The sequence below is a fragment of the Delphinapterus leucas genome, chromosome 15 (assembly GCF_059928025.1).
Source record: "Delphinapterus leucas isolate spDelLeu-1000000601 "Yukka" chromosome 15, BTC_Dleu_Yukka2, whole genome shotgun sequence".
In the NCBI taxonomy this organism is placed as follows: domain Eukaryota; kingdom Metazoa; phylum Chordata; class Mammalia; order Artiodactyla; family Monodontidae; genus Delphinapterus; species Delphinapterus leucas.
This window is the reverse complement of record NC_143143.1, coordinates 28,869,984-28,889,758: the sequence shown is the minus strand read 5'-3', so window position 1 is coordinate 28,889,758 and position 19,775 is coordinate 28,869,984. Positions and strand designations below refer to the sequence as shown.

Below are 19,775 nucleotides of genomic sequence, written 5' to 3'. Positions count from 1 at the left end.
TCCACATCTTCAGGGGCACTGGGTCCCCCCACCTTCCACCCCTGCCACGGGGCTCAGAATCCTACCAACTGCAGAAAACGCTTATTAAAATCCACATCCAGGGACCTAACCAAGCGCGGCGCACAGCATCCAAGTAGCTTAAAAATTCCTGCTGCCGAGGCCTCACCCCAGAGATTCTGACTTAACTGATTGGGGGAGGGGCTGGGCACTGGCATTTTTATGTTCCTAGTGCCCAGGTGTCTCCACCTACAGGCCAGGTTTTCCATGTTTGCCTGAGAACCACTGCAAATGTCTCCACAAGTTCAAGGAGACATCGTGGGTAGCACCTGGCATAAAGGCCGGCACTGAGCAGTTCATCCCAGCCCTTGCAGCCACCAGCCTTGAGGGAAGGGGACACAAGACAGGAGGGTTTCGAATGGGGTGGGGCAAAGGCAGGAAAAGCCTCAGAGGCCTTAAGAGAAGGAACCCTAGGGAGACCTTGCAGGGGGGAGGCCAATGGGCTGATTAAGAAGCCGTTGTAGGGGAGGGGAGCCACCTCTGGCCTGAATTCAGCTGCTCTGTATTCTAGTCCAGATATTGCGGCTAACAAGCTGTGCAGCCTTGAGTAAGTGTGTTACCCTCTCTGGGCCTCAGTTTCAAAATCTATAAGATCAGATATAGAATGGTGGTTCTCAAAATTTATCAGGAATGTGTGTGTGTGTGTGTGTGTGTGTGTGTGTGTGTGTGTGTGTGTGTGTGTGTGTGTGTGTGTGTGTGTGTGTGTGTGTGGTGTGTTATGGGCTTATATTCCTCAAAAAGATCTGTTGAAGTTCTAACCCTTGGTACCTGTAAATGTGATGTTATTTGGAAATAGGTTCTTTGTAGATGAAATAAAATTACGATGACGTCATACTTGATTAGGGTGAGCCCTAAACCCAATAACTGGTGTCCTTATAAGAAGGCCATGTGAAGACAGAGACAGAGATTGGAATAATGCCGCCACAGCCAAGGAACGCCTGGATTGCTGGCAGCCCCCAGAAGCTGGAAGAAGTAAGGAAGCCTTCTTTCCTGGAGCTTCTGGAGGGAGCATAACCCTGCTGACACCTTGATTTTAGATTTCTAACCTCCAGAACTGTGAAAGAAGAAATTTCTGTCGTGCTAAACCACTGAGTTGGGGCTAATTTGTTACAGCAGCCCTAGGAATCCAATTCAGGGTGCTCAATGAACATGCAGCTTCCTAAGTGGGTGGGAGGGGTGGAGCCCAGGAATCCTTAGGGGATTTCACAGTGCATGAGGTGAGCCTGAGGGGGGGTGTCCTGCAGACCACAGCTGAGGTGTCCGTCCTAGTCACTGTCACTGAGTGGCGAGCGCCCCAGCAGCCGGGGTGAGTGCCTGACCTCCCGAATCTGTCCCTCTTCTCCACCGGGTTGGTGTAGAGACCAAACAAGGCTGTGAAAGGCCTCTCTCCACACCACGGACCCCAAAATGGGGCAAGCAGAGAGGGGGTGGGCAAGGGAGAAGCGGTTAGAACCAGCTGCGCACATGCTCGGGATGGAAGCAGGAGGACCAGCCACTCCCTGGCCGCCCACCGCGGGCTGGGCCCCACGGGGCTCACTCCCAGTCCTCCGATTCTGGGGAAGTGAGCCTTGGGGCACCCGGATTACAGGTGCGGGAGTGGCTGGGGGCCTGGCTGGCAAACGGGGAAACGAGAGCCAGCCTTGGCGAAACTCAGAAAGGAAAACTCTTTTGAAACTGCCACTGCTCCTGGGCTCGGAAACAGGAGCTGAGTGAGCTCCAGACACAGAAATGCCTCATCCAGCGCTAGATGCTGGAAGGAAAATCCCATCTCATGAGCACCTACTGTGTGCACGTGCTGTGCAAACTCTGTTTCTTTTCCTCCCAACAATTCTGCAAAGGACATGGGATTTGTTCCCATTTGACAGAGAAGACTGAGGCTTGAAGAGAGAAAGTCACAAGGTCAAGGTCACCCAGCCAGGGAGACACAGAGATGGGTGGATGACAGCACTTATGGAGCACCTCCTGTATGCCCGTGCTGGGTGGGTGGAGGGGAGGTGTGCCCAGAACCCCACTGACCACCCTGTGAAATATACCTGATCCCCACTTACAGATGAGGAAATGGGGCTCAAAGAGGTCCCTTCCCAATAGCCCTTGGCTAGGTGGGAGCAGAGCAGGTATTGAACCCAGCTCTGCCCCCTTCTACCTCCCTGGGCTGCTGGGAGGTGGAAGGGGTAGGAGAAGATTCGGCCAATAATAGCTAATAATAATAGCAGCTAATACTTACTTAGTGGCTGCTTTGTATCAGGCACTATTCTACGCAATCTATACATATTAACATACTTAATCCCTGCAACATTAATGCCATGGGAAGTAGGGTAGGTGCAATGGTTATCCGCCACTTTACAGCGAAGGAACTGAGGCACAGAGAGGCGAAGTACGTTGCTAGCCAGGAAGAGGTTGGGCTGGGATTCAAACCCTGGGAGTCCAGCCACTGCCTCTCGGTTATAGGAAGGGCTGATGTTGGGGCAACAGAGGAGCTGCTCAGGGTGGGGGGGCCAGCCACAGGGCGTCCCACCTACAGTTAAGCTCAGGTCCCCACTAGGGTGCCAGTCTGCAGTTCTAATACTGGCCACTAGATGGCAGGGCCACCCAGGCAGTGGTGGTCCACTGGGCAGAGAGGGACAGAGGGACATCAGAGTATCCTGCCTATGGGGTGGGCAGCCCCGACCCAGCCACCTTACCTCTAGCTCCCCGGAGAAGTCAGGCATCCGGGGCCTGCTGTGGTTGCGGAGGGTCAGGCTGAGATGCAGGCTGTGGTCTGGGTCTGGGGCGAGGCCCAGCTGGCATTTGGAGTGTAGCAGAAGCCCACCGCTGCCCAAGGTGTGCTCCCCGGAGACCGAGAGGGCCTGGAACGAAAGGGTGGGGTGTCAGTGGTCAGGGAGGTGCAGGAGCACAGCTTCCTCTCCCTATGCCCTGGTCCAGGCTACTATCCCTCATGCCAGGACTGTCACAATAGCCTATCAGGTCTCCCAGCCTCCATTCCTGCCCCAGCCCACAGCCCCTCCTCCACTTGGCAGCCAGGCTAAGTTTTAAAAAAATGCAAATCAGACACTGTCCACCAGGCTCAAAGCCTCTGCCTTCCCATTGCGCTTAGAGGAGAAGCCGGTCTCCTTGGCAGGTCCTATGGGTTTGCGTTATCTTCCTAACCTCGCCCTCTCGCTCTCTCTATAAGGGCCACCCTGTGTTCCTCAAACACTCTAAGCATGCTCCTACCACAGGGCCTTTGCACTGGCTGTTCCCGCTGCAGTTTGCATTTGTCAGCAAGGCCCCCTGCAATCCCCTGTCCACTCTCCCTGCTTCATTCCTTCACAGCATTCACCACACCTGACTGCATATCATGCATCTTGTCTGTTTTTTCTTCTTCTACCCACTGGACTGTGAGCTTCAGGAGGGCAGGCACCTCGTCTGTCCCTTTCACCATCCTTGCCCCTGCACCTAGAACAGAGCCTGGCAGAGGTAAGACCTACAAATGCTTTCTGAATGGATGAACAGATTGGGGGTTGGCGAACTATGGCTCATGGGCCAAATCTGGCTCACTGCCTGTCCTTGTAGATAGATTTTCATTGGGAATGGCCATACCCATTCATTTACATGTCATCTATGGTGGCTTTCATGACACAATGCCAGAGTTGCAACAGAGACCATATGGTCTGCAAGACTTAAAATATTTACCATCTGGCTCTTTACAGAAAATGTTTGACCCCTGGGATGTGGGGAATGGGAGGATGGAGGGATGAATGGATGGAGGGATGGGAGGGAGGATGGGAGGGTGGGTAGATGGATGGATGGATGTTTGGATGGTTGAGAAGATGGGTGGGTGGGTGGGTGGAAGGAAGGGTGGAAAGAATGCAGGAAAGACCAATCAACCAGCTAACAAACTCAGGGGAATGTTGGGGGGATAGGGGTCCCAACACCTCCCCCTAACAATAATGACGAAAGCAGCAGCTTTTGTTTATGCGTTGAGCACTCTCCTAGTGTCACATCTTAAATTTCACAATCACCCTACATGCTGGAACCAACTGCATCTTCCATCCTTCAGATGAAACACTGGATGTTCAGAGAGGAGAGAGCCCTGCCCAGGGTCGCCCAGTGGCATGTGCAGAGCTGTGATGATGGCACCCAGCTCCCTCACTCACACCCCTGACCTGGGCGGGCACCCTCCTCTCTCCTCACCACCAGGGTCCCTGGGCCTTTCTCTGGGACAGACTCACCCTGGGCAGGTGGCAGAGCCCCAGATGCAGGGAATGGCGCAGCCAGTGGGCATAGTCAGTCTCCATGACTCCCTGGAAACTTTGCGTGGTGCAGGAGGCCGTGAGGACGCGCTCCAGTGTGGCCTCTGCACGGATCTTGTCTGGGCGGGATGGCTGGTGCCTCTGGAAGGAGAAGGCACCGTGGGATGGGGGTTCGTCCCAGAAGAGAGAGTGCCCATGGCCAGCGGCAGTCAGGAGACCCTCACAAGAGGAGGGAGATGCCAGAAATCCCACCATCAGAGCCCTGGTCAGCCCCACAGCATCCGTTTACACTCTGAGCAGGACTTCTGTTGGGAGACTGAGGGGGGCTGGGCCTAAGGAGACCCAGAAGGGGCAAGGGGACTTCCAGGGCTAGCTGTCCCTGTCTCTCCATAGCCCATCAGGAGCCCCAGGCAGGCGATGCTGCTGGAGAGACCTTGACCCTGACACCTCTGGAAACCTGACCTCCCGACCTCCCCCCACCCCTCCCCAGAAGCCCACTGGCGTCACAAGCTCCTTCCCCGTCTGCTCCCCAAGTGCTTGCCTCATGCTGGGCGCCTTGCGTTCCTTACCTCCCAGAGCTCTCACTACACTCCAGTCAGGGAAGGATTACTGCACCCATTTCACAGATGAGAAAACCAAGGTTCACAGTGGAGAAATGAGTTGCCCGGGATCCACAGCACAACTAGCACTTACACCCAGGACCCTAGGGCCCCAGAGCCAGGCACTTCCTGAAGCAGGTGGGGACCCCCAACCCCCCATGCCTCACCTCATACGTCAGGTTCTGCTGCACCCGGCGTCCGTCCCAGGAGAGATCGAGCCACTCGCTGAACACGGCTGGGGTCTGTGTTAAGGCCCCACAGGCCCTGAGGGCACCCAGGCCCCAGGTGTCCTGGAGCTGAAGAGGATGGAGGACGTGACTGGGGGGAGGGAGGGCAACACAGGGCTCAGAGTTAGCGAAAGGCCCGTGCCTGCTCAGCAGGGTAGCCAGTGCCTACCTGCCCCGGGGAGGTGGCCATGCAACCATCCCAGGAGGTGCTGTGCGCCAAGGACCTGTCGGCCCAGGTGAGCTGCAAAGTTGCAGGCTGCCCTCCATTCCAGGCAAGCTGTACCTGCAAGGAGATGGGGCCAGTGGCAGGCGGAGGAGAGAGATGGGGAGTGGAGACGGTGCCTCCTCTTGCGGCTCGTGTTTGTAAGAGCTTAGAGCCACGCTCAGGCTGGGAGGCCAGAGGCGTTTAGATGGAAAACTCCTCATTCTCAACACCCAGACTCATCATTCTCAAAGACAGAATGAAATCTGAGTCCCTCACTGGGGCTCGTGGGGCTGCTGTGGACTGACATCACCCCACAAGTTCATATGTTGAAGCCCTAATCCCCAATGTGACAGCATCAGGGAGTGGGGCCGTTGGGAGGTGATTAGGGTTAGATGAGGTTTGGGGCGGGGGGGTCATGATGGAATTAGTGTCTTTGTAAGAAGGACCCCAGAGAGCTCTCTCCCCGACACGTAAGGACACAGTGAGATGGCTGCAGGCCAGGAAGAGAGCTCTCACCAGAACCTGACAATGCTGGCACCTTGATCTTGGACTTCTAGCCTCCAGAAGCGTGAGAAATAAATGTCTGTGGTTTAAGCCACACAGCCTGTACTATTTTGCTATGGCAGCCCGAGCCAAGAGAGGGGCCCTGCGTGGTCTGCCCCTCCCCTGCCCTCATCACCCCCCTCACCTGCCCCATCGCGTCCTTGGTCCTGGTCTTAATTGCCTCTGCCTCTTCCTGAAGCACCCAGCCCGTTCCCACATCGGGGCCTTTTCGCTTGCTGTTCCTCCTGCCTGGACTGCGCTGTTTCTCCAGCTTGTCACAGGCAGCTCCCCCCCCATCCGCGGGTCCTCAGCTGACAAACCACCTCCTCCAGGAAGCCCTCGCTGTCCACCCCATCTAAAGTAGCCCCCCCACCACTCCAATGTTTCTCTCTCTTAGCACCCTCCTTACTTTCTTTATGGTGCTTACCACAACTCTTAATTTCTTTATTCATTCATTCGCTTGAGTTTTGGTCTTTTTGCCTGTTTTGCCCGGCACGCACTGGCCTACTGTCTTCCATTTCACAGAAGAAAAAAACTGAGGCTTAGGGAGGTGCTGTGAGCTGCCCACGGCCTCCCAGTCAGATGCAGAGTCCAGCTGCCCTGCTCAAACCCCTGAAGTGACTGACTGAACAAACGAACACTTCAGTGATGAATTGGACATACTTGTAACTATTTCTCCCACTAAAATGTGAGCTTTATCAATGCAGGGACTGTGTCTGCACCTCAACACTGCCTGGCACACAGTAGGTGCTTAATAAGGTACCGATGAAGGAATGAAGGAATGAATGAAGGTCCCTTTGGGGTTCCAAGCTTCAGGAATCTGTGATTCCAGAGATGTCCTTGTCTCTGATGAACAAATGGGATCCTCCTCCCCCACATGTGGTCCCAGATGCCCCACCCGTGGGCTCAGCCATGCAGCTCACCAACCCCCAAGACCCCTACATCCAGGGCCCCTCAGATGCTCCCTGCTCACCTGCCGGCTCTGCCTGCCACCCCTGCTCTCAGCAAGGCCACTGGCCTCTGCCCGCCACCAGGAGAGGCTGAAGGGGTGAGCCAGGGCCAGGTGGGCGGCCAGCTCGCCCTTTCCCAGACGAAGAGAGGACAGCACCACCTGGGGAGGGGACAGGCTGAGGGGGAGGGCTCCCCCAGAGAGGCCAACCCCCTCCCCACCACCCAGTGCAGGCAACCTTCTTCATCAAGGTCATGGGAGTGAGGGCTGCTGGCCCAGCACTGTGGGAGGCCCTCCAAGAGCTTCAGCCCATTTTGCAGAGGAGTAAGTTGAGGCACAGAGAGAAGCAGATGGGGACAAGCATATGACAAAGATGGGACTGGGAGTGACACATTGTGGTGGCTGGAGGCATTTCATGGGTTCAAATCCCAGCCCTGCCTTCCAGTAGCTCCGTGACTCTGGGCAAGACCTCATGCCTCTCTGAGCTTCAATTTCATCTAGAAATGGGGCTGATGTGCCTGGCACACAAGAGGCCTGCAGTATGCGTCAGCCACTGGTCTTCCTGTCCCAGGTGGTACTGGGACCCAGGTTTCCTCCTCCCACCCAGTGCCCTTCCAGTGGTCCCTTGGGGACCGGGGCCCAGCCCTGTTGGCCCTATAAGGCTCCTCGGGCAGGGCAGGGCCCCAAGTGCCCCACTCAGGCCACAGGGTGGGCTTCCCAGGTATCCTTCCAGCCCTGACGCCTACCTGGTTTTTGCCATCCCAGCCCACGACCAGGTCATCCTGGTGGGTGCGTCGCGAATGCTCGGAGGCAAGGCGGAGGCTGCAGTGCCGAGGCAGGGGGAGCGGCAGCAGGTGGGTGAGCTCCACTGGAGGCAGGGACACAGGGAGGGGCGGGAACATGAGCTGAGGACATCAGCTCGAGGCCGAGAGGGTATAGGGGGCCACTTTGGGGCCACACGCTCAGGTAATCTGCACAAAATTCAGAAGCTACACCCTCATTTGGTCCCCATACCACTCAGTATAGTACCTCAGTGTCCCCGTGAGAACTCCAAATCTCTACTCCTGCAACGAGGCTTTGTACCTCCTCCATCAAGAGGCGGAATTTGTTTCCCTGGCCCTTGAACCTGGGTTGGCCTTGTGATTTGCTTGTAGAATTTGGTGAAGTTGACACTGGCAAACCCCAGCCTAGGCCTAAAGAGTCCTCAGCTCCCACTGGCTCTCTGGGATCCCTGCCCAGCCACTGTGAGAACAAACCCAGGCTGGCCTGCTGGATGGTGACACCACACAGAGGAGAACCTGAATGTTTCAGTCGAGGCTGTCCCAGACCAGCTGACAGGCAGCCAGCCCCCGAACATGTTAGAAAGCCCAGCCAAGATCAGCAGCACCACCTACCCAACTTGGGGCTGACTTTGATGCGTGAGTAAGACCAGAAAAGCTGCCCAGCTGACCCACAGGCCCATGAGCAGTGATAAATGCTCATTACTATAAGTCACTGAGTTTGGGGTCATTTGTTACACAGAAATAACTGACTGATGCAGTCTCCTTCTTGTATCACTCTCAGGTCCCTCACACTCATGGTTGCCCAGGCCTCTCTGAATGTCCCACGCCTACCTGGCCATACTCACCTGCCCTATGATCTCATTCCACCTTGGGGTGTGACACAGGTGGTACCTTCATAGCTGAGGCCTCACAGCAGACAGTCTCCTTGCCCTAGATTTTCTTCCTTCATCCCTTAAGGCTGAGTCCAGCTGCCCTGACCTCCTGCACCACTTGATCCCATCCTGTGAGGCAACCAACTGGTCCTGCCTTCCTAGACCCCCAGAGCAGGAGTCCACCAAGACCCCATTGCAGACAACAGCCACCATGCTGCCCTCTGAGCCCTCTGGAAGGGGTGCTGCCTGTCCCCACACAGACTCTGGGGAGCTGTGCCCAGAGACGGTGGCACTAGCTGGTTCTCAAGGCATCATCTGGTCACCAGTCCAGGGAGCACTGACCACATTTGCATGCCACACACAGAGCCACACCCCTCATTCCCTCCACCCCTCCTATGCTCTGTAACCACATGGCAGGGTCCACGGACTGCTCAGCCCACGCATGGGCCCCCGAGCATGCACACGCTCATACATGCACACAAGGGCATACACATACCGCCTTGGCATGCTGAGGATCTTCTCATTTCCTCTGCCTTGCAGGGCACATGTGCGGCAACCGTGATCATGGGGAACTCCACTGGGCCACTCAGCAAGCCGTGCCCCCGGGGCCAGGGTCTGTACCGTGTCTCCCACTTGGCAGGCCAGCAGGTCGGGCTCTGCTCTGTGTAAGGGGGCTCCTCAAACACTAACTGACAGTCTGTGTGCATAGACCCTTGGGGACAGGGTTGTTTCCTGGAGGGCCGCAGGGGTCACGGGTGCCACCATTGGGGCTGCACTTACCTCCCCTGCCAACCTTCAGTCTGTCAGCCTCAGCTCTGAAGCCTCTCGGGGATGCTCAGGGTTGGCACACCTTCCACGCCCTGGCCCTACCCTCCTGTCTTAACACGCTCAGGTAAAACCCCAACTCCTTGTCCGGGCCTGGGATCCTGTGTGACCTGGCTCCCCTGACCTGTCCCACCTCATCTCCCCCCTGCTCCTCCCTTCAGTCCACTCCAGCCACACTGGCCTTGCTGCTGTTGCTCCAGCCACAAAGCCTGTTCCCAACCCAGGGCCTTTGCACCTGCTGTTCCTTCTGCCTGCAATGATCTCCCCAGAGCTTCGCCTTCTTGTCACTCGGGGCTCAGCTTAAACATCATCTCCTGAGACAGGCCTTCCCCGACCACCCTACTTGGAGGAGCTCCAGGCCCCCAAACCAAGCCCTGCTTGTTTTCTCAGCCCTTCTCTCTAGGAGACACCCTGACGTTATCTTGTTCAGTATGTGTCCCGGCTCACAGCCTGCCTCCCTGAAGGCGGGCACCTGGGCCATCTTATTTCCCAGTGGATCCCCAGCACCTGGAACAGCACCTGGGATAAGCAGGTGCTCAATGATGGTGCTCTGAGTGACTGGGTGAATGGGCCACCCCTGCTGCAGCCGCTGGGAGACTTACCCTGCAGGCTGAGGGTCCCGGTGGGCTTGAGGAAGGGCCCAGAGAGGCTCCCGTTGATGGCCATCTCCTGGCCGTCCCACAGCACCATGTGGTGCAGGACACGGGTGCCACGGGCTCGCTCGTATGAGGTCTGCAGGACCAGCTCCCCAGGAAGGGTGTGGAGCTGGAAGAGAAAGATGGAGCTGGGTCACAGGGGAACCCAGCCCATGTTCCTGCTGAGGGTAGGAAAGGAGAGAAGCTTTCAGAAGAGGAAACACAAGAAACAAAGTTCTAACAGTTTACTGGGCTGGGCAGATAATGTAAGGGAGGGGAGTGAGGGGGTGCAAGGGGTGTGACATAGGAGACCGACGCCCCCTGTAAAGAGGACAGCCGCCTCTCAGCTCCACTTCCAAGCTGTGTGGCCTTGGGCCAGTTTCCCAACCTCTCTGGGCCTCATTTCCTTGTGTATAAAATGGGGTAAGAATAACAGTGCCAACTTCAGTGATATAATGGGTGTGATGTGCTCAGCCCAGGGCTGGACCCATGGACAATGCCATGTGGGGCTGCTGCAGTTGGTAGTAGGATTTCTCAAACATTTAGTGAGCATGTATTATGTCCTTGACCCAGTGCTGGGGGTTGGGGTACAAAGATAACCAAGACTGGCCTTGGCCCTTCAGGGGCTCCAGGCTGGTGGGGAGACAGTCACAGAAACAGAAAATGGTGGGACAAGGTGACAAGAGTAGCCACGAAAGATATTAGAGGGACAAAGGAACACAAAGAAAACAAGCAGGGAAGGGCATTCTAGGCAGAAGGAACAGCCTGTGCAAAGGCTCAGCAAGGAGCACTCTCCCTGCTGGTGGGTGCCACAGGTGGAGGGTGGAGGGGACTTTTGGTGGGACGAGGGGAACTGACTCTTGAATGTCTCTAAAGCCCATCACTACTGCCCCCACCTCGGTCCAAGACATCATCATTCTGGCCCTGCTCACCGGCTTCTTCACTGTTGTCTCTGCTGTCCCCTGTAGGTCCCCCCGACCCACAGCAACCAGAGGAATCTGAAAGCACCCCTTGGATAGTGTCCTCAAAAGGTGTCCAATTTCAGAGAGAATAAAATCCAAACTCTTCCCTGTGGCCTGACATGCCCTGCATGATTGGATTCCCACTACTGCCCACCATTTCCCCCTCACTTACTCTGCTCCAGCCTAGTGGCCATTCTTCAAATATGCCAAATTCATTCCTGCCCAGGCCCTTTGCACATCTTGTTCCCTCTGCCTGGAATGCTCTTTCACTAGATTTTCTTTTTTCTTTTCTTCTTTTTTTTAACATCTTTATTGGAGTATAATTGCTTTACAATGGTGTGTTAGTTTCTGCTGTGTAACAAAATGAATCAGCTATATGCATACATATATCCCCATATCCCCTCCCTCTTGCGTCTCCCTCCCTCCCACCCTCCCTCTCCCACCCCTCTAGGTGATCACAAAGCACCGAGCTGATCTCCCTGTGCTATGTGGCTGCTTCCCACTGGCTATTTTACATTTGGTAGTGTATATATGTCCATGCCACTCTCTCACTTTGTCACAGCTTACTCTTCCCCCTCCCCGTGTCCTCAAGTCCATTCTCTACAACTGCGTCTTTATTCCTGTCCTGCCCCTAGGTTCATCAGTACCATTTTTTTTTTAGATTCCATATATATGTGTTAGCATACGGTATTTGTTTTCCTCTTTCTGACTTACTTCACTCTGTATGACAGACTCTAGGTCCATCTACCTCACTACAAATAACTCAGTTTCTTTTTATGGCTGAGTAATATTCCATTGTATATACGTGCCACATCTTCTTTATCCATTCATCTGTTGATGGACACTTAGGTTGCTCCCATGTCCTGGCTATTGTAAATAGAGCTGCAATGAACATTGTGGTACATGACTCTTTTTGAATGATGGTTTTCTCAGGGTATATGCCCAGTAGTGGGATTGCTGGATCATATGGTAATTCTATTTGTAGTTTTTTAAGGAACCTCCATACTGTTCTCCATAGTGGCTGTATCAATCTACATTCCCACCAACGGTGCAAGAGGGTTCCCTTTTCTCCACACCCTCTCCAGCATTTATTGTTCGTAGATTTTTTGGTGATGGCCATTCTGACTGGTGTGAGGTGATACCTCACTGTAGTTGTGATTTGCATTTCTCTAGTGATTAGTGATGCTGAGCATCCTTTCACGTGTTTGTTGGCCGTCTGTGTATCTTCTTTCCACCAGATTTTCAAATGGCTGATATTTGCTTGTCATCTCCGGTGAACTCAAATGTCATCTCCTTAGTGGGGCCTTTCCTGGCCACCTAAATAGCTCCCCAGTAATTCCCACTCATATCACCCCATTTTGTTTTTTCTATAGTATGTATCATCATCTGGTATATTTTCTTATTTGATTTTTTTATTGGTCAATCTCCCCACTAGACTGTACACTTGATGAGAGGAAGGACTCATCAATCCTGTTCTAAGCAACATCCCCAGTTTCTGGAATAGTATCTGGTCTGGCACCTAGTAGATGCTCAATAAATAATGTGGAAGGAAGGAAGGAAGGGAGGAAGGGAGGAAGGGAGGGAGGGAGGGAGGGGAGGGAAGGAGGGAGGATGGATGGATACAGAGGCCAGCTGAGAGTCCATTCCAGCAAATTTTGCCCATATCACAGCTCTGCCTGCATTGGATCCTCCCAGGAACCAGGACAATTCCTCTTTTCTGAAAGGGCTGCCCCAGGAGCCTCCCAGCCTGCCCTAGCCCTGGCTCTAGCCTCCTCCACGCACCTGGGGGAAGGTCTGTTCCAGCGTGATGATGTTGGTGAGTCTGTTCTTAGCAGCCACCAGCCTGGAGCCAACGTGGAAATGATGCTCCTCCACAATCAAGGCAAATGTGCTCTCGGCTCCACCCTCAGAGTATCGTAGCTGGGCCAGAAGAAAAGCAAGTCAGATCTCCTCATCCAAGTCTCTGACGGAACACTGAGGAAGATGCTGGCTCTGTAAGCAAGCTCGGCCTCCCACAGCCCCGGGCCCGAAAGACGCACAGCTCCCTGGATGGGACAAACTCTGATGACGTGAGGGTCCTGAACCTCAGTTTAGACCACCAGGTGTGGCCATGACAACAATCTCCCTGTGCCCTTCATGCTGTTAACACTGACTTGTAGATAGCTACCAGCCTGGGGCGGGCAGGCAAGAATTCTAGTTGTATTAACCATTGTGAACAGCAGGGGGCAGTCTACTGCAGAGGACAACACACAGGCATTGCATTAAACAGACCAGGGCCCCAATTCGGGCTCTAGCAGGTATGGAATGAATGACCTCTAGCTAGTTCCATAACCACCTTCACTTTCTTATCAGATAAATTGGGATAATGATACCTACTTTATTAATGGGTTGATATGAAAACTATATGAAATAATGTGCTAACTTCCAGGCTGGCTGAATAGCAGAATCACTTAGGGCACCTGCCGAAAATATAGATTCTGGGCCCCCACCCAAGACCTATAAAAACAGAGCCTCTGGAAACTGGGTCAAGAACTGGTATTCTTAAGAGCTCTCCAGAAGCATCATTAATTTAGTGACGCCCCTGTCAAAAACGTTCAACCTGAATCATGTCTCACACAAACAATCTGACAAATTCAAATGGAAGATTTTTGCAAAACAACTTCCTGAACACTGCAAAATCGTCAATGCAGGAGTTCTTTTAAAAACTTAACTATAGCGTATTTACAATATTGTGTTAGTTTCAGGTATACAGCTTCCGATTCTTTTCCATTATAGGTTATTACAAGTTACTGAATACAGCTCCCTGTGCTACACAGTAAATCCTTGTTGTTCAATGCAGGAGTTCTTCTTTAATGTGGTTAATGACAATGAAGTGCTTAGGGGCAAGTATATCAATATCAGCAACTTACTTTGAAATGCATCAAAAATTAAGAAGGATGGAGAACTATGTGATAAAGTAGAGCAAAATATGAATGAAAAAAACCTAGGTGATGGGTACGTGGGTGTTCACTATAAAATTGTTTTAATTTTTCAGTGTCTGAAAAGTGTAATAATAAAATGTAGGCGGTGGGAAGAGAATTTCTAGATCAGGGGTCAGTCTTTGGGCCAAATTTGGCCCACTGCCTGATTTTGTAAATAAAGTTTTATTGGAACACGACCATGCCCATTTATTTACATACTGTCTATCGCTGCTCTTTTGTTACAATGGTAGTAGTTGCGACAGAGAGGGTATTGGGTGTAAAGGCTAAAATGTTTATTATCTGGCCCTTTACAGCAAAAGTTTGCAGACCTCTGTTCTAGATTAAGAAACTAAAGAGATTTCGGATTAAGAAACTGAATTTCTAGATTAAGAAACTGAATACCCTGGATGATCCTGATCTGCATTCTGGATTTAAAACAAACAAAACAAAACCGCTCGAAAGAACATTATTGCAAAAGAATGCGACAACTGGGAAATTTTATGATGAACCATATATTCGATAATGGTATTATGTCACATGTTAAATTTCCTGAATTTTGTAATTCTGTTGTGTTATACAAGAAAATACCCTTGTTATAGGAAATACTTCCGGCAGTATTTAGGAGTAAAGAGATGCCTCCGGAAACAACTCAATATTAACTCACAATAATACAGAAAATACGTGTACGAATATACAAATGTATATAACATGTAAGTATAAATAGAAAGATGTGGTAAGATATTAACACTTGGTGATATAAGATAAATACCAGGGATGTATGTACAACAGGATGACTACAGTTAACCCTGCTGGACGGTATATTTGAAAGTGGTTAAGAGAAGAGAAAGGTACAAATGAACCAATTTACAAAACAGAAACAGAGTCACAGATGCAGAAAACAAGCTTATGATTACCAAGGAGGAAAGGGGGGGAGGGATAAATTGAGAGATTGGGATTGATATATACACATATATAAAATAGATAACTAATAAGGACCTACTGTAGAGCACAGGGAACTCTACTCAATGCTCTGTAATGACCTACATGGGAACAGAATCTAAAAAAGAGTGGATATATGTATACGTACAACTGATTCACTTTGCTGTACAGCCGAAAGTAACACAGCATTGTAAATCAACTCTACTCCAATAAAACTTAATTTAAAAAAAAGAGAGAGGAGATTCTAGGAGTTCTCATCACAAGGAAATAATTTTTTTTTCCTTTTCTTTTTCTGTATCTCTATGAGATGATGGATGTTGACTAAACTCACTGTAGTTATTTCACAATAGATGTAAGTCAGATGAGTATGCTGTACTTGTTAAAGTCATACAGGGCTGTATGTCAATTACATCTCAATAAAACGGGGGGAAAAACCGATTGGTAAATATCCACTGTCCTACAATAACTCTTCTATAGGTTGGAAATTATTCAAAATAAAGATTAGGGGAAAACTAAGAGGTTCCCCAAATGATGGTGCAGTGAAATCTGGGGAGCACTGAGACTCTGTGTGATGTGTGGGTACAGGGCCTGGCACACAGTAGGTGCTCTATAAACAAAGGCAGCCTGGCCCAGGGCAGGGAGGGCTTTTAACAAAACTGGGTGGCTGGTGGGATAATGAAGTGACCAGCTGGTGATTGTAATCACTCACTCATTTACACATCCTGTCATTCATTCATTCTTTCTTTCATTCATTCACTACACGCACCTACTATGTACTGGGCCCTGTGCCAGGTGCTGGGCACACCTTCCAGGATCTCCTGATCTGGAGAAGAGGGGCAGACAGAAATAAACAATGGCAGCAGCACGGAGGGAGGGGGAATCGTGGGTCTCATGGGTCCTCCTGTCTTCCCCCAGGACCTCCAGATGCTACACACAGGGCAGATGCATGAGTGCGGGAGATGCTGGGGCTTTCAGGTAAAAATGGGATTTGTGGACAAGGGCACGAAGACACGCAAAGACCCGTGGGAAGGCAGGCGGGACACCTGGGAGGTGATGCTGGCTCAGCTCAAAGGCTGCGTCATCTGATCCAGCGACCGGGAGCATGCCAGGCCGGGTGAGGTGGCACCAGGCACCAGGCGGGCAAAGCCTCCCCTGGCTCCTAAGGGTCTCGTGGGCCCGGCTGGGGGCCGCAGGGGCTATAGCCCGGGAATGTAAACCTGGGCCTGTTTGGGAAAGCTGGGGCCAGGGGTTTCCGAGAGTCGCCCACGGCGGCCTGTGCAGCTGGCAGACAGATGTGGGTGTGTTAACAGTCTCCACACCCGCCTCGGGCAGGGCATCTGGAGCCAGTTAGGAGCTCAAGGGAGGCGCGGACACTTACCTTGGCTGAGGCTGAGGCTCTGCTGGGGCAGCAGCCTAGGAGGATGGGGAGGTGATGCCGGCCTGAGAGCCGCAGCTCTTTGCTGGAGAGAAAGAGGATGTGAGAGGTCTGGCTTGAGGGCACCCTGTCCAGGGCCTCCAGGGCCGGGTCAGGACCAAGCCAACCTCCCCAGCAGAGGGGTGGAGACTCAGGAACACAGCAGCAGAATAGCAGATAAAGGGCTATTCACACGCCCAGAGGCCTGAGGGCCATGGGTTGTAATGGTCGGGGCTGCAGCCTGCCCCCAGGCGACCTGAGTTTGAATCCCAGCTTGGCCTCTGCCTGGTCCTGGGCAGGGACATTGGGCAAGTCCCTCAGTTTCCCCTTCAGCACAGGGGCTGGGTGGTACCGGGAGGCACGTCTTCTGGAGACCCACCGATGGGCCCCATCGGGCTTGGCCAGTGGAGGCTCAGCAGAGTAGACGGTGGGATTTAAACCCGGGCTCCCTCCCAGCAGCCCTGTGCACACAGCACCCCTTCCTTGCCTCTTCAGGCTGGGGTGTTCATGGCTCCCCACTGCTGCCAGCCCTGGGGGCTGTCCTGGCCTGGTGGTGCCTCTACACCAGGGTGTCTCAACCTCAGCGCAGCTGACACCTTGGGCCACACGATTCACTGTCGTGGGCTGACCTGTGCGTTACAGGAGTCTGGCAGCACCTCTGGCCCCCGCCCGCTAGGAGCCAGTAGCATCCCATGCCGAGTCGTAACAACCAGACATTTCCCCAGACATTGCCAAACACTCCTGTGTGGGCACACTCGCCCCCAGGTGAGAACCACTGGCCACCTGACTTCATCTGACTGTAAGACCCCCGACCCCGGCACCCAGTAGGTCCCTGGATTGAAGAGCCGTAATAGTTACTAATATGTACTCGAGGCCTGGGATGCATTTAGTTTGTGAGACCAAGAACTCCTCATCCATGTCCTGCCCCCAGAGGTCAAAGATATTTTATCAGCTGTGTGACCTTGGGTAAGTCACTTGGCCTCTCTGAGCCTCCCTTGTCACACCTGTGCAGTGGGGCTGTAGGTCAGGAGTGCTCAGCTGTGGTCTCCCTCGCTCATTCCTCTCCTCTCAGGGCCCCCAGAGTGTAGAGAACCCCTCACCTGAGCGCCCGGTTCTGGCCACGGATGTTGAAGACCAGGCAGGCTTGAGAATCACAGGTCAGCTGCAGGGAAGAACTCATCTCCTCCTCTGTCCAGAGCTCCCAGAACATGAGCTGAAGAGGGATGGGGGGGAAGGCTGTGAGGTGTGGGGAGGGTAGGGGCCTGAGGACCCTTACAGGCCAGGCCATGCTCCACAGCCCCAGCATGTCCCTGTCCCCCCCCCAGCCCAGCGTGGCAGACGCCCATCAGGCCTGGCCCCATCTAACAACCTCTTGGACGGTGAGGACCCTTGGGCAGGGCCTGGACTGGCTCCCTCACTGCAGCCCAGGTTGCCTACTGTGGGCCCCCAGTGCAGACCTGCGCCCCTGACATCGGCAAAGAATGACCTCCCCACGGGTCTTCCATCACCCGGTCCTGAGGCCAGGAAAAGGGGATTCAGATGAAGTCAGGGGAGAAGGGAGCTCGGGCTGCTCCGTTGTGGGTTACAGTGACGCAGACCCTCTGCGTGAACAGTGACATCCTGGCCCTCCAGGACTCCTCCCACAGGAGAGTGCAGTGAGGGGCAGGGGGATTGCTGGATAGTCCAAAACAGGAGGCTGGAAAAGAAGCTTTGATGCGTGCGCTCTGTGACTCGTGGGGGAGTGGGAGGGCCCAGCCAAGCAAGGTGAGTTCACACCAAACGACAGTGGCTGGGACATGGCGCCATGCAGTGGGGCCACAGCACATTTCCTTTCTCACAGGTTGTTGGCGGCGAGCATCTCAGGGAAGGGCCCCGTACCAAGCCTGAGTCCCTATTTTGATGCCTACTTGTTTTGTGACCTTGGGCAGGTCACCTAGGCGCTCATGTGTGACCCAGAGATGACGATGATTCCAGTTACCACCGTCACCACCACCAGAGCAGCGAAAGCTTCTAAAGCATCTGCTCCAGCCACACACCGTCCCAGGTGCTCCTCGCTCCATCCTCGCTCCATCCTCACAACCCCCACGTTATCGATACAATTATTATCCCCATTTCACAGATGAGGAGATGGAGGGCACAGAGAGGTTAAGGAATTTGCCCAAGGCCACACAGCCAGCAAAAGGCAGAGCTGGGACTGACCTCCGGAGACGGCATTCCGTAACAACTGTGCCGCTCTGCCTCTCGCTGGGGTGTCAGGTGATGAGTCAATGCATATAAAACCCTTCGAATGGTGCCGAGCACGCAGTAGGCGCTCTACAAATGGAAGCTGAGCTTTGATTTTGATTAAAAAGTGGAAGGGCGGAAAGGACACAGCATCAGGAACTGGAACACAGAGATGCAGGGGGCCAGTCCACACCAGCCCCACAGCTGGGAATACAGAGGTCACTCAGTAGACACTGGTTACAATTATTACTATTATTAATAAAGCCTTTACAAACTGTAAAGTGCTGGAGAGACACAAGGCAAGAGCATCCCGGTCAATCGTGCACACAGTGGTCCTCTGCTCCCGGGAACAGGATGGGAGTTGACAGAATTAGGAGGGAGCCTGCCCCTGCCCAGGCTGGCCACCCACTCCTCACCTGGCTGGCGAAGGGCAGGCCCAGCCTCCGGAGAGCGGGCGCCGTGTGGCTGACATTCACCACCAGCTTCAGAGGGCCGTTCACCGGCCAGGCCACCAGGGCTGCCACATCCACGCTGATCCCACCATCCCCACTTTGGAGGACCACATGGGCCTGGGTCTGGGTCTCTAAAGGCAGAGAATGGCAAAGGCTGCTAGAGACTGGGGTTCACCTCCCTTCCCAGTTTAGGGTCGCACCCTGAGGATACCAGTGGGATTGACCCTGGGCAAGTGTTTCACCTCTCTGAGCCCCAGTGACATTATCTGTGAGGAGGCGTCCCCCAGTCTAGGCCTGGCCAGTTCCTTCTCTCACTGGAGTCGCTGCTGATAGGACAACTCCTCCGAGAAGCCCCCCATGACTGCCCATCTAAAGTACCTCCCAGCGCTTCCTGCTCCCTCCCCTGCCAGAAGGTCAGCTCCATGATGGGAGGGCCTTTAGTCTGTTTCATTCCCTGCTACAACCCCAGCACTTAGCACAGCCCCAGCCAGACACATCATAGGTGTCTGGTACTTGTTGAGGGCATGAACAAACCAATGATGCGTCTCTTCGGGGTCAATCAAATATCAAATCAATATCAAATAATACTGACCTGCAGCTTGCCTGGCCCAGGCTGGAGGGTCTCTGTCCCCTCCCACCCCACAGGGGCATCTCTTCCAGTCCCCTGCCTCCCGCTGGGCTGCCCCTCATCTTCACAGCAGGTAAAAACTCTCCAGAAAAGGAGAGTCCAGGGTCTGGCCCAGCCCTGTCACCTGCCACTTGGGCCTAGCAGGGTGGGTGGCCCTCTCTGGCAGACACAGACAAGCCTGGCAGCTCTGAGCCTCAATCTCCTCACCTATAAAGTGGGCACAGCCCACCCACCTTGAGGGACATTGCCAAGATCAACTGAGATACCACAT

At 53.5% G+C, this 19,775-nt stretch overlaps 1 protein-coding gene across 1 annotated transcript in view; it reads right to left on the bottom strand.

The window, feature by feature from the left end:
- The window catches only part of APOLTP (apolipoprotein lipid transfer particle homolog), a 154,050-nt gene that overhangs the window by 20,602 nt on the left and 113,673 nt on the right, over window positions 1–19,775 (bottom strand). Inside the window, exons 48-58 of the mRNA XM_089895399.1 lie at window positions 18,841–19,007; window positions 17,302–17,414; window positions 16,166–16,247; window positions 12,671–12,808; window positions 9,894–10,056; window positions 7,559–7,680; window positions 6,837–6,974; window positions 5,285–5,398; window positions 5,056–5,184; window positions 4,269–4,430; window positions 2,739–2,903 (exon numbers count right to left, since the gene is read on the bottom strand). Of these exons, the coding sequence (XP_089751525.1) occupies window positions 2,739–2,903; window positions 4,269–4,430; window positions 5,056–5,184; window positions 5,285–5,398; window positions 6,837–6,974; window positions 7,559–7,680; window positions 9,894–10,056; window positions 12,671–12,808; window positions 16,166–16,247; window positions 17,302–17,414; window positions 18,841–19,007 (1,493 nt within the window). The remainder of the gene's footprint in view (window positions 1–2,738; window positions 2,904–4,268; window positions 4,431–5,055; window positions 5,185–5,284; window positions 5,399–6,836; window positions 6,975–7,558; window positions 7,681–9,893; window positions 10,057–12,670; window positions 12,809–16,165; window positions 16,248–17,301; window positions 17,415–18,840; window positions 19,008–19,775) is intronic.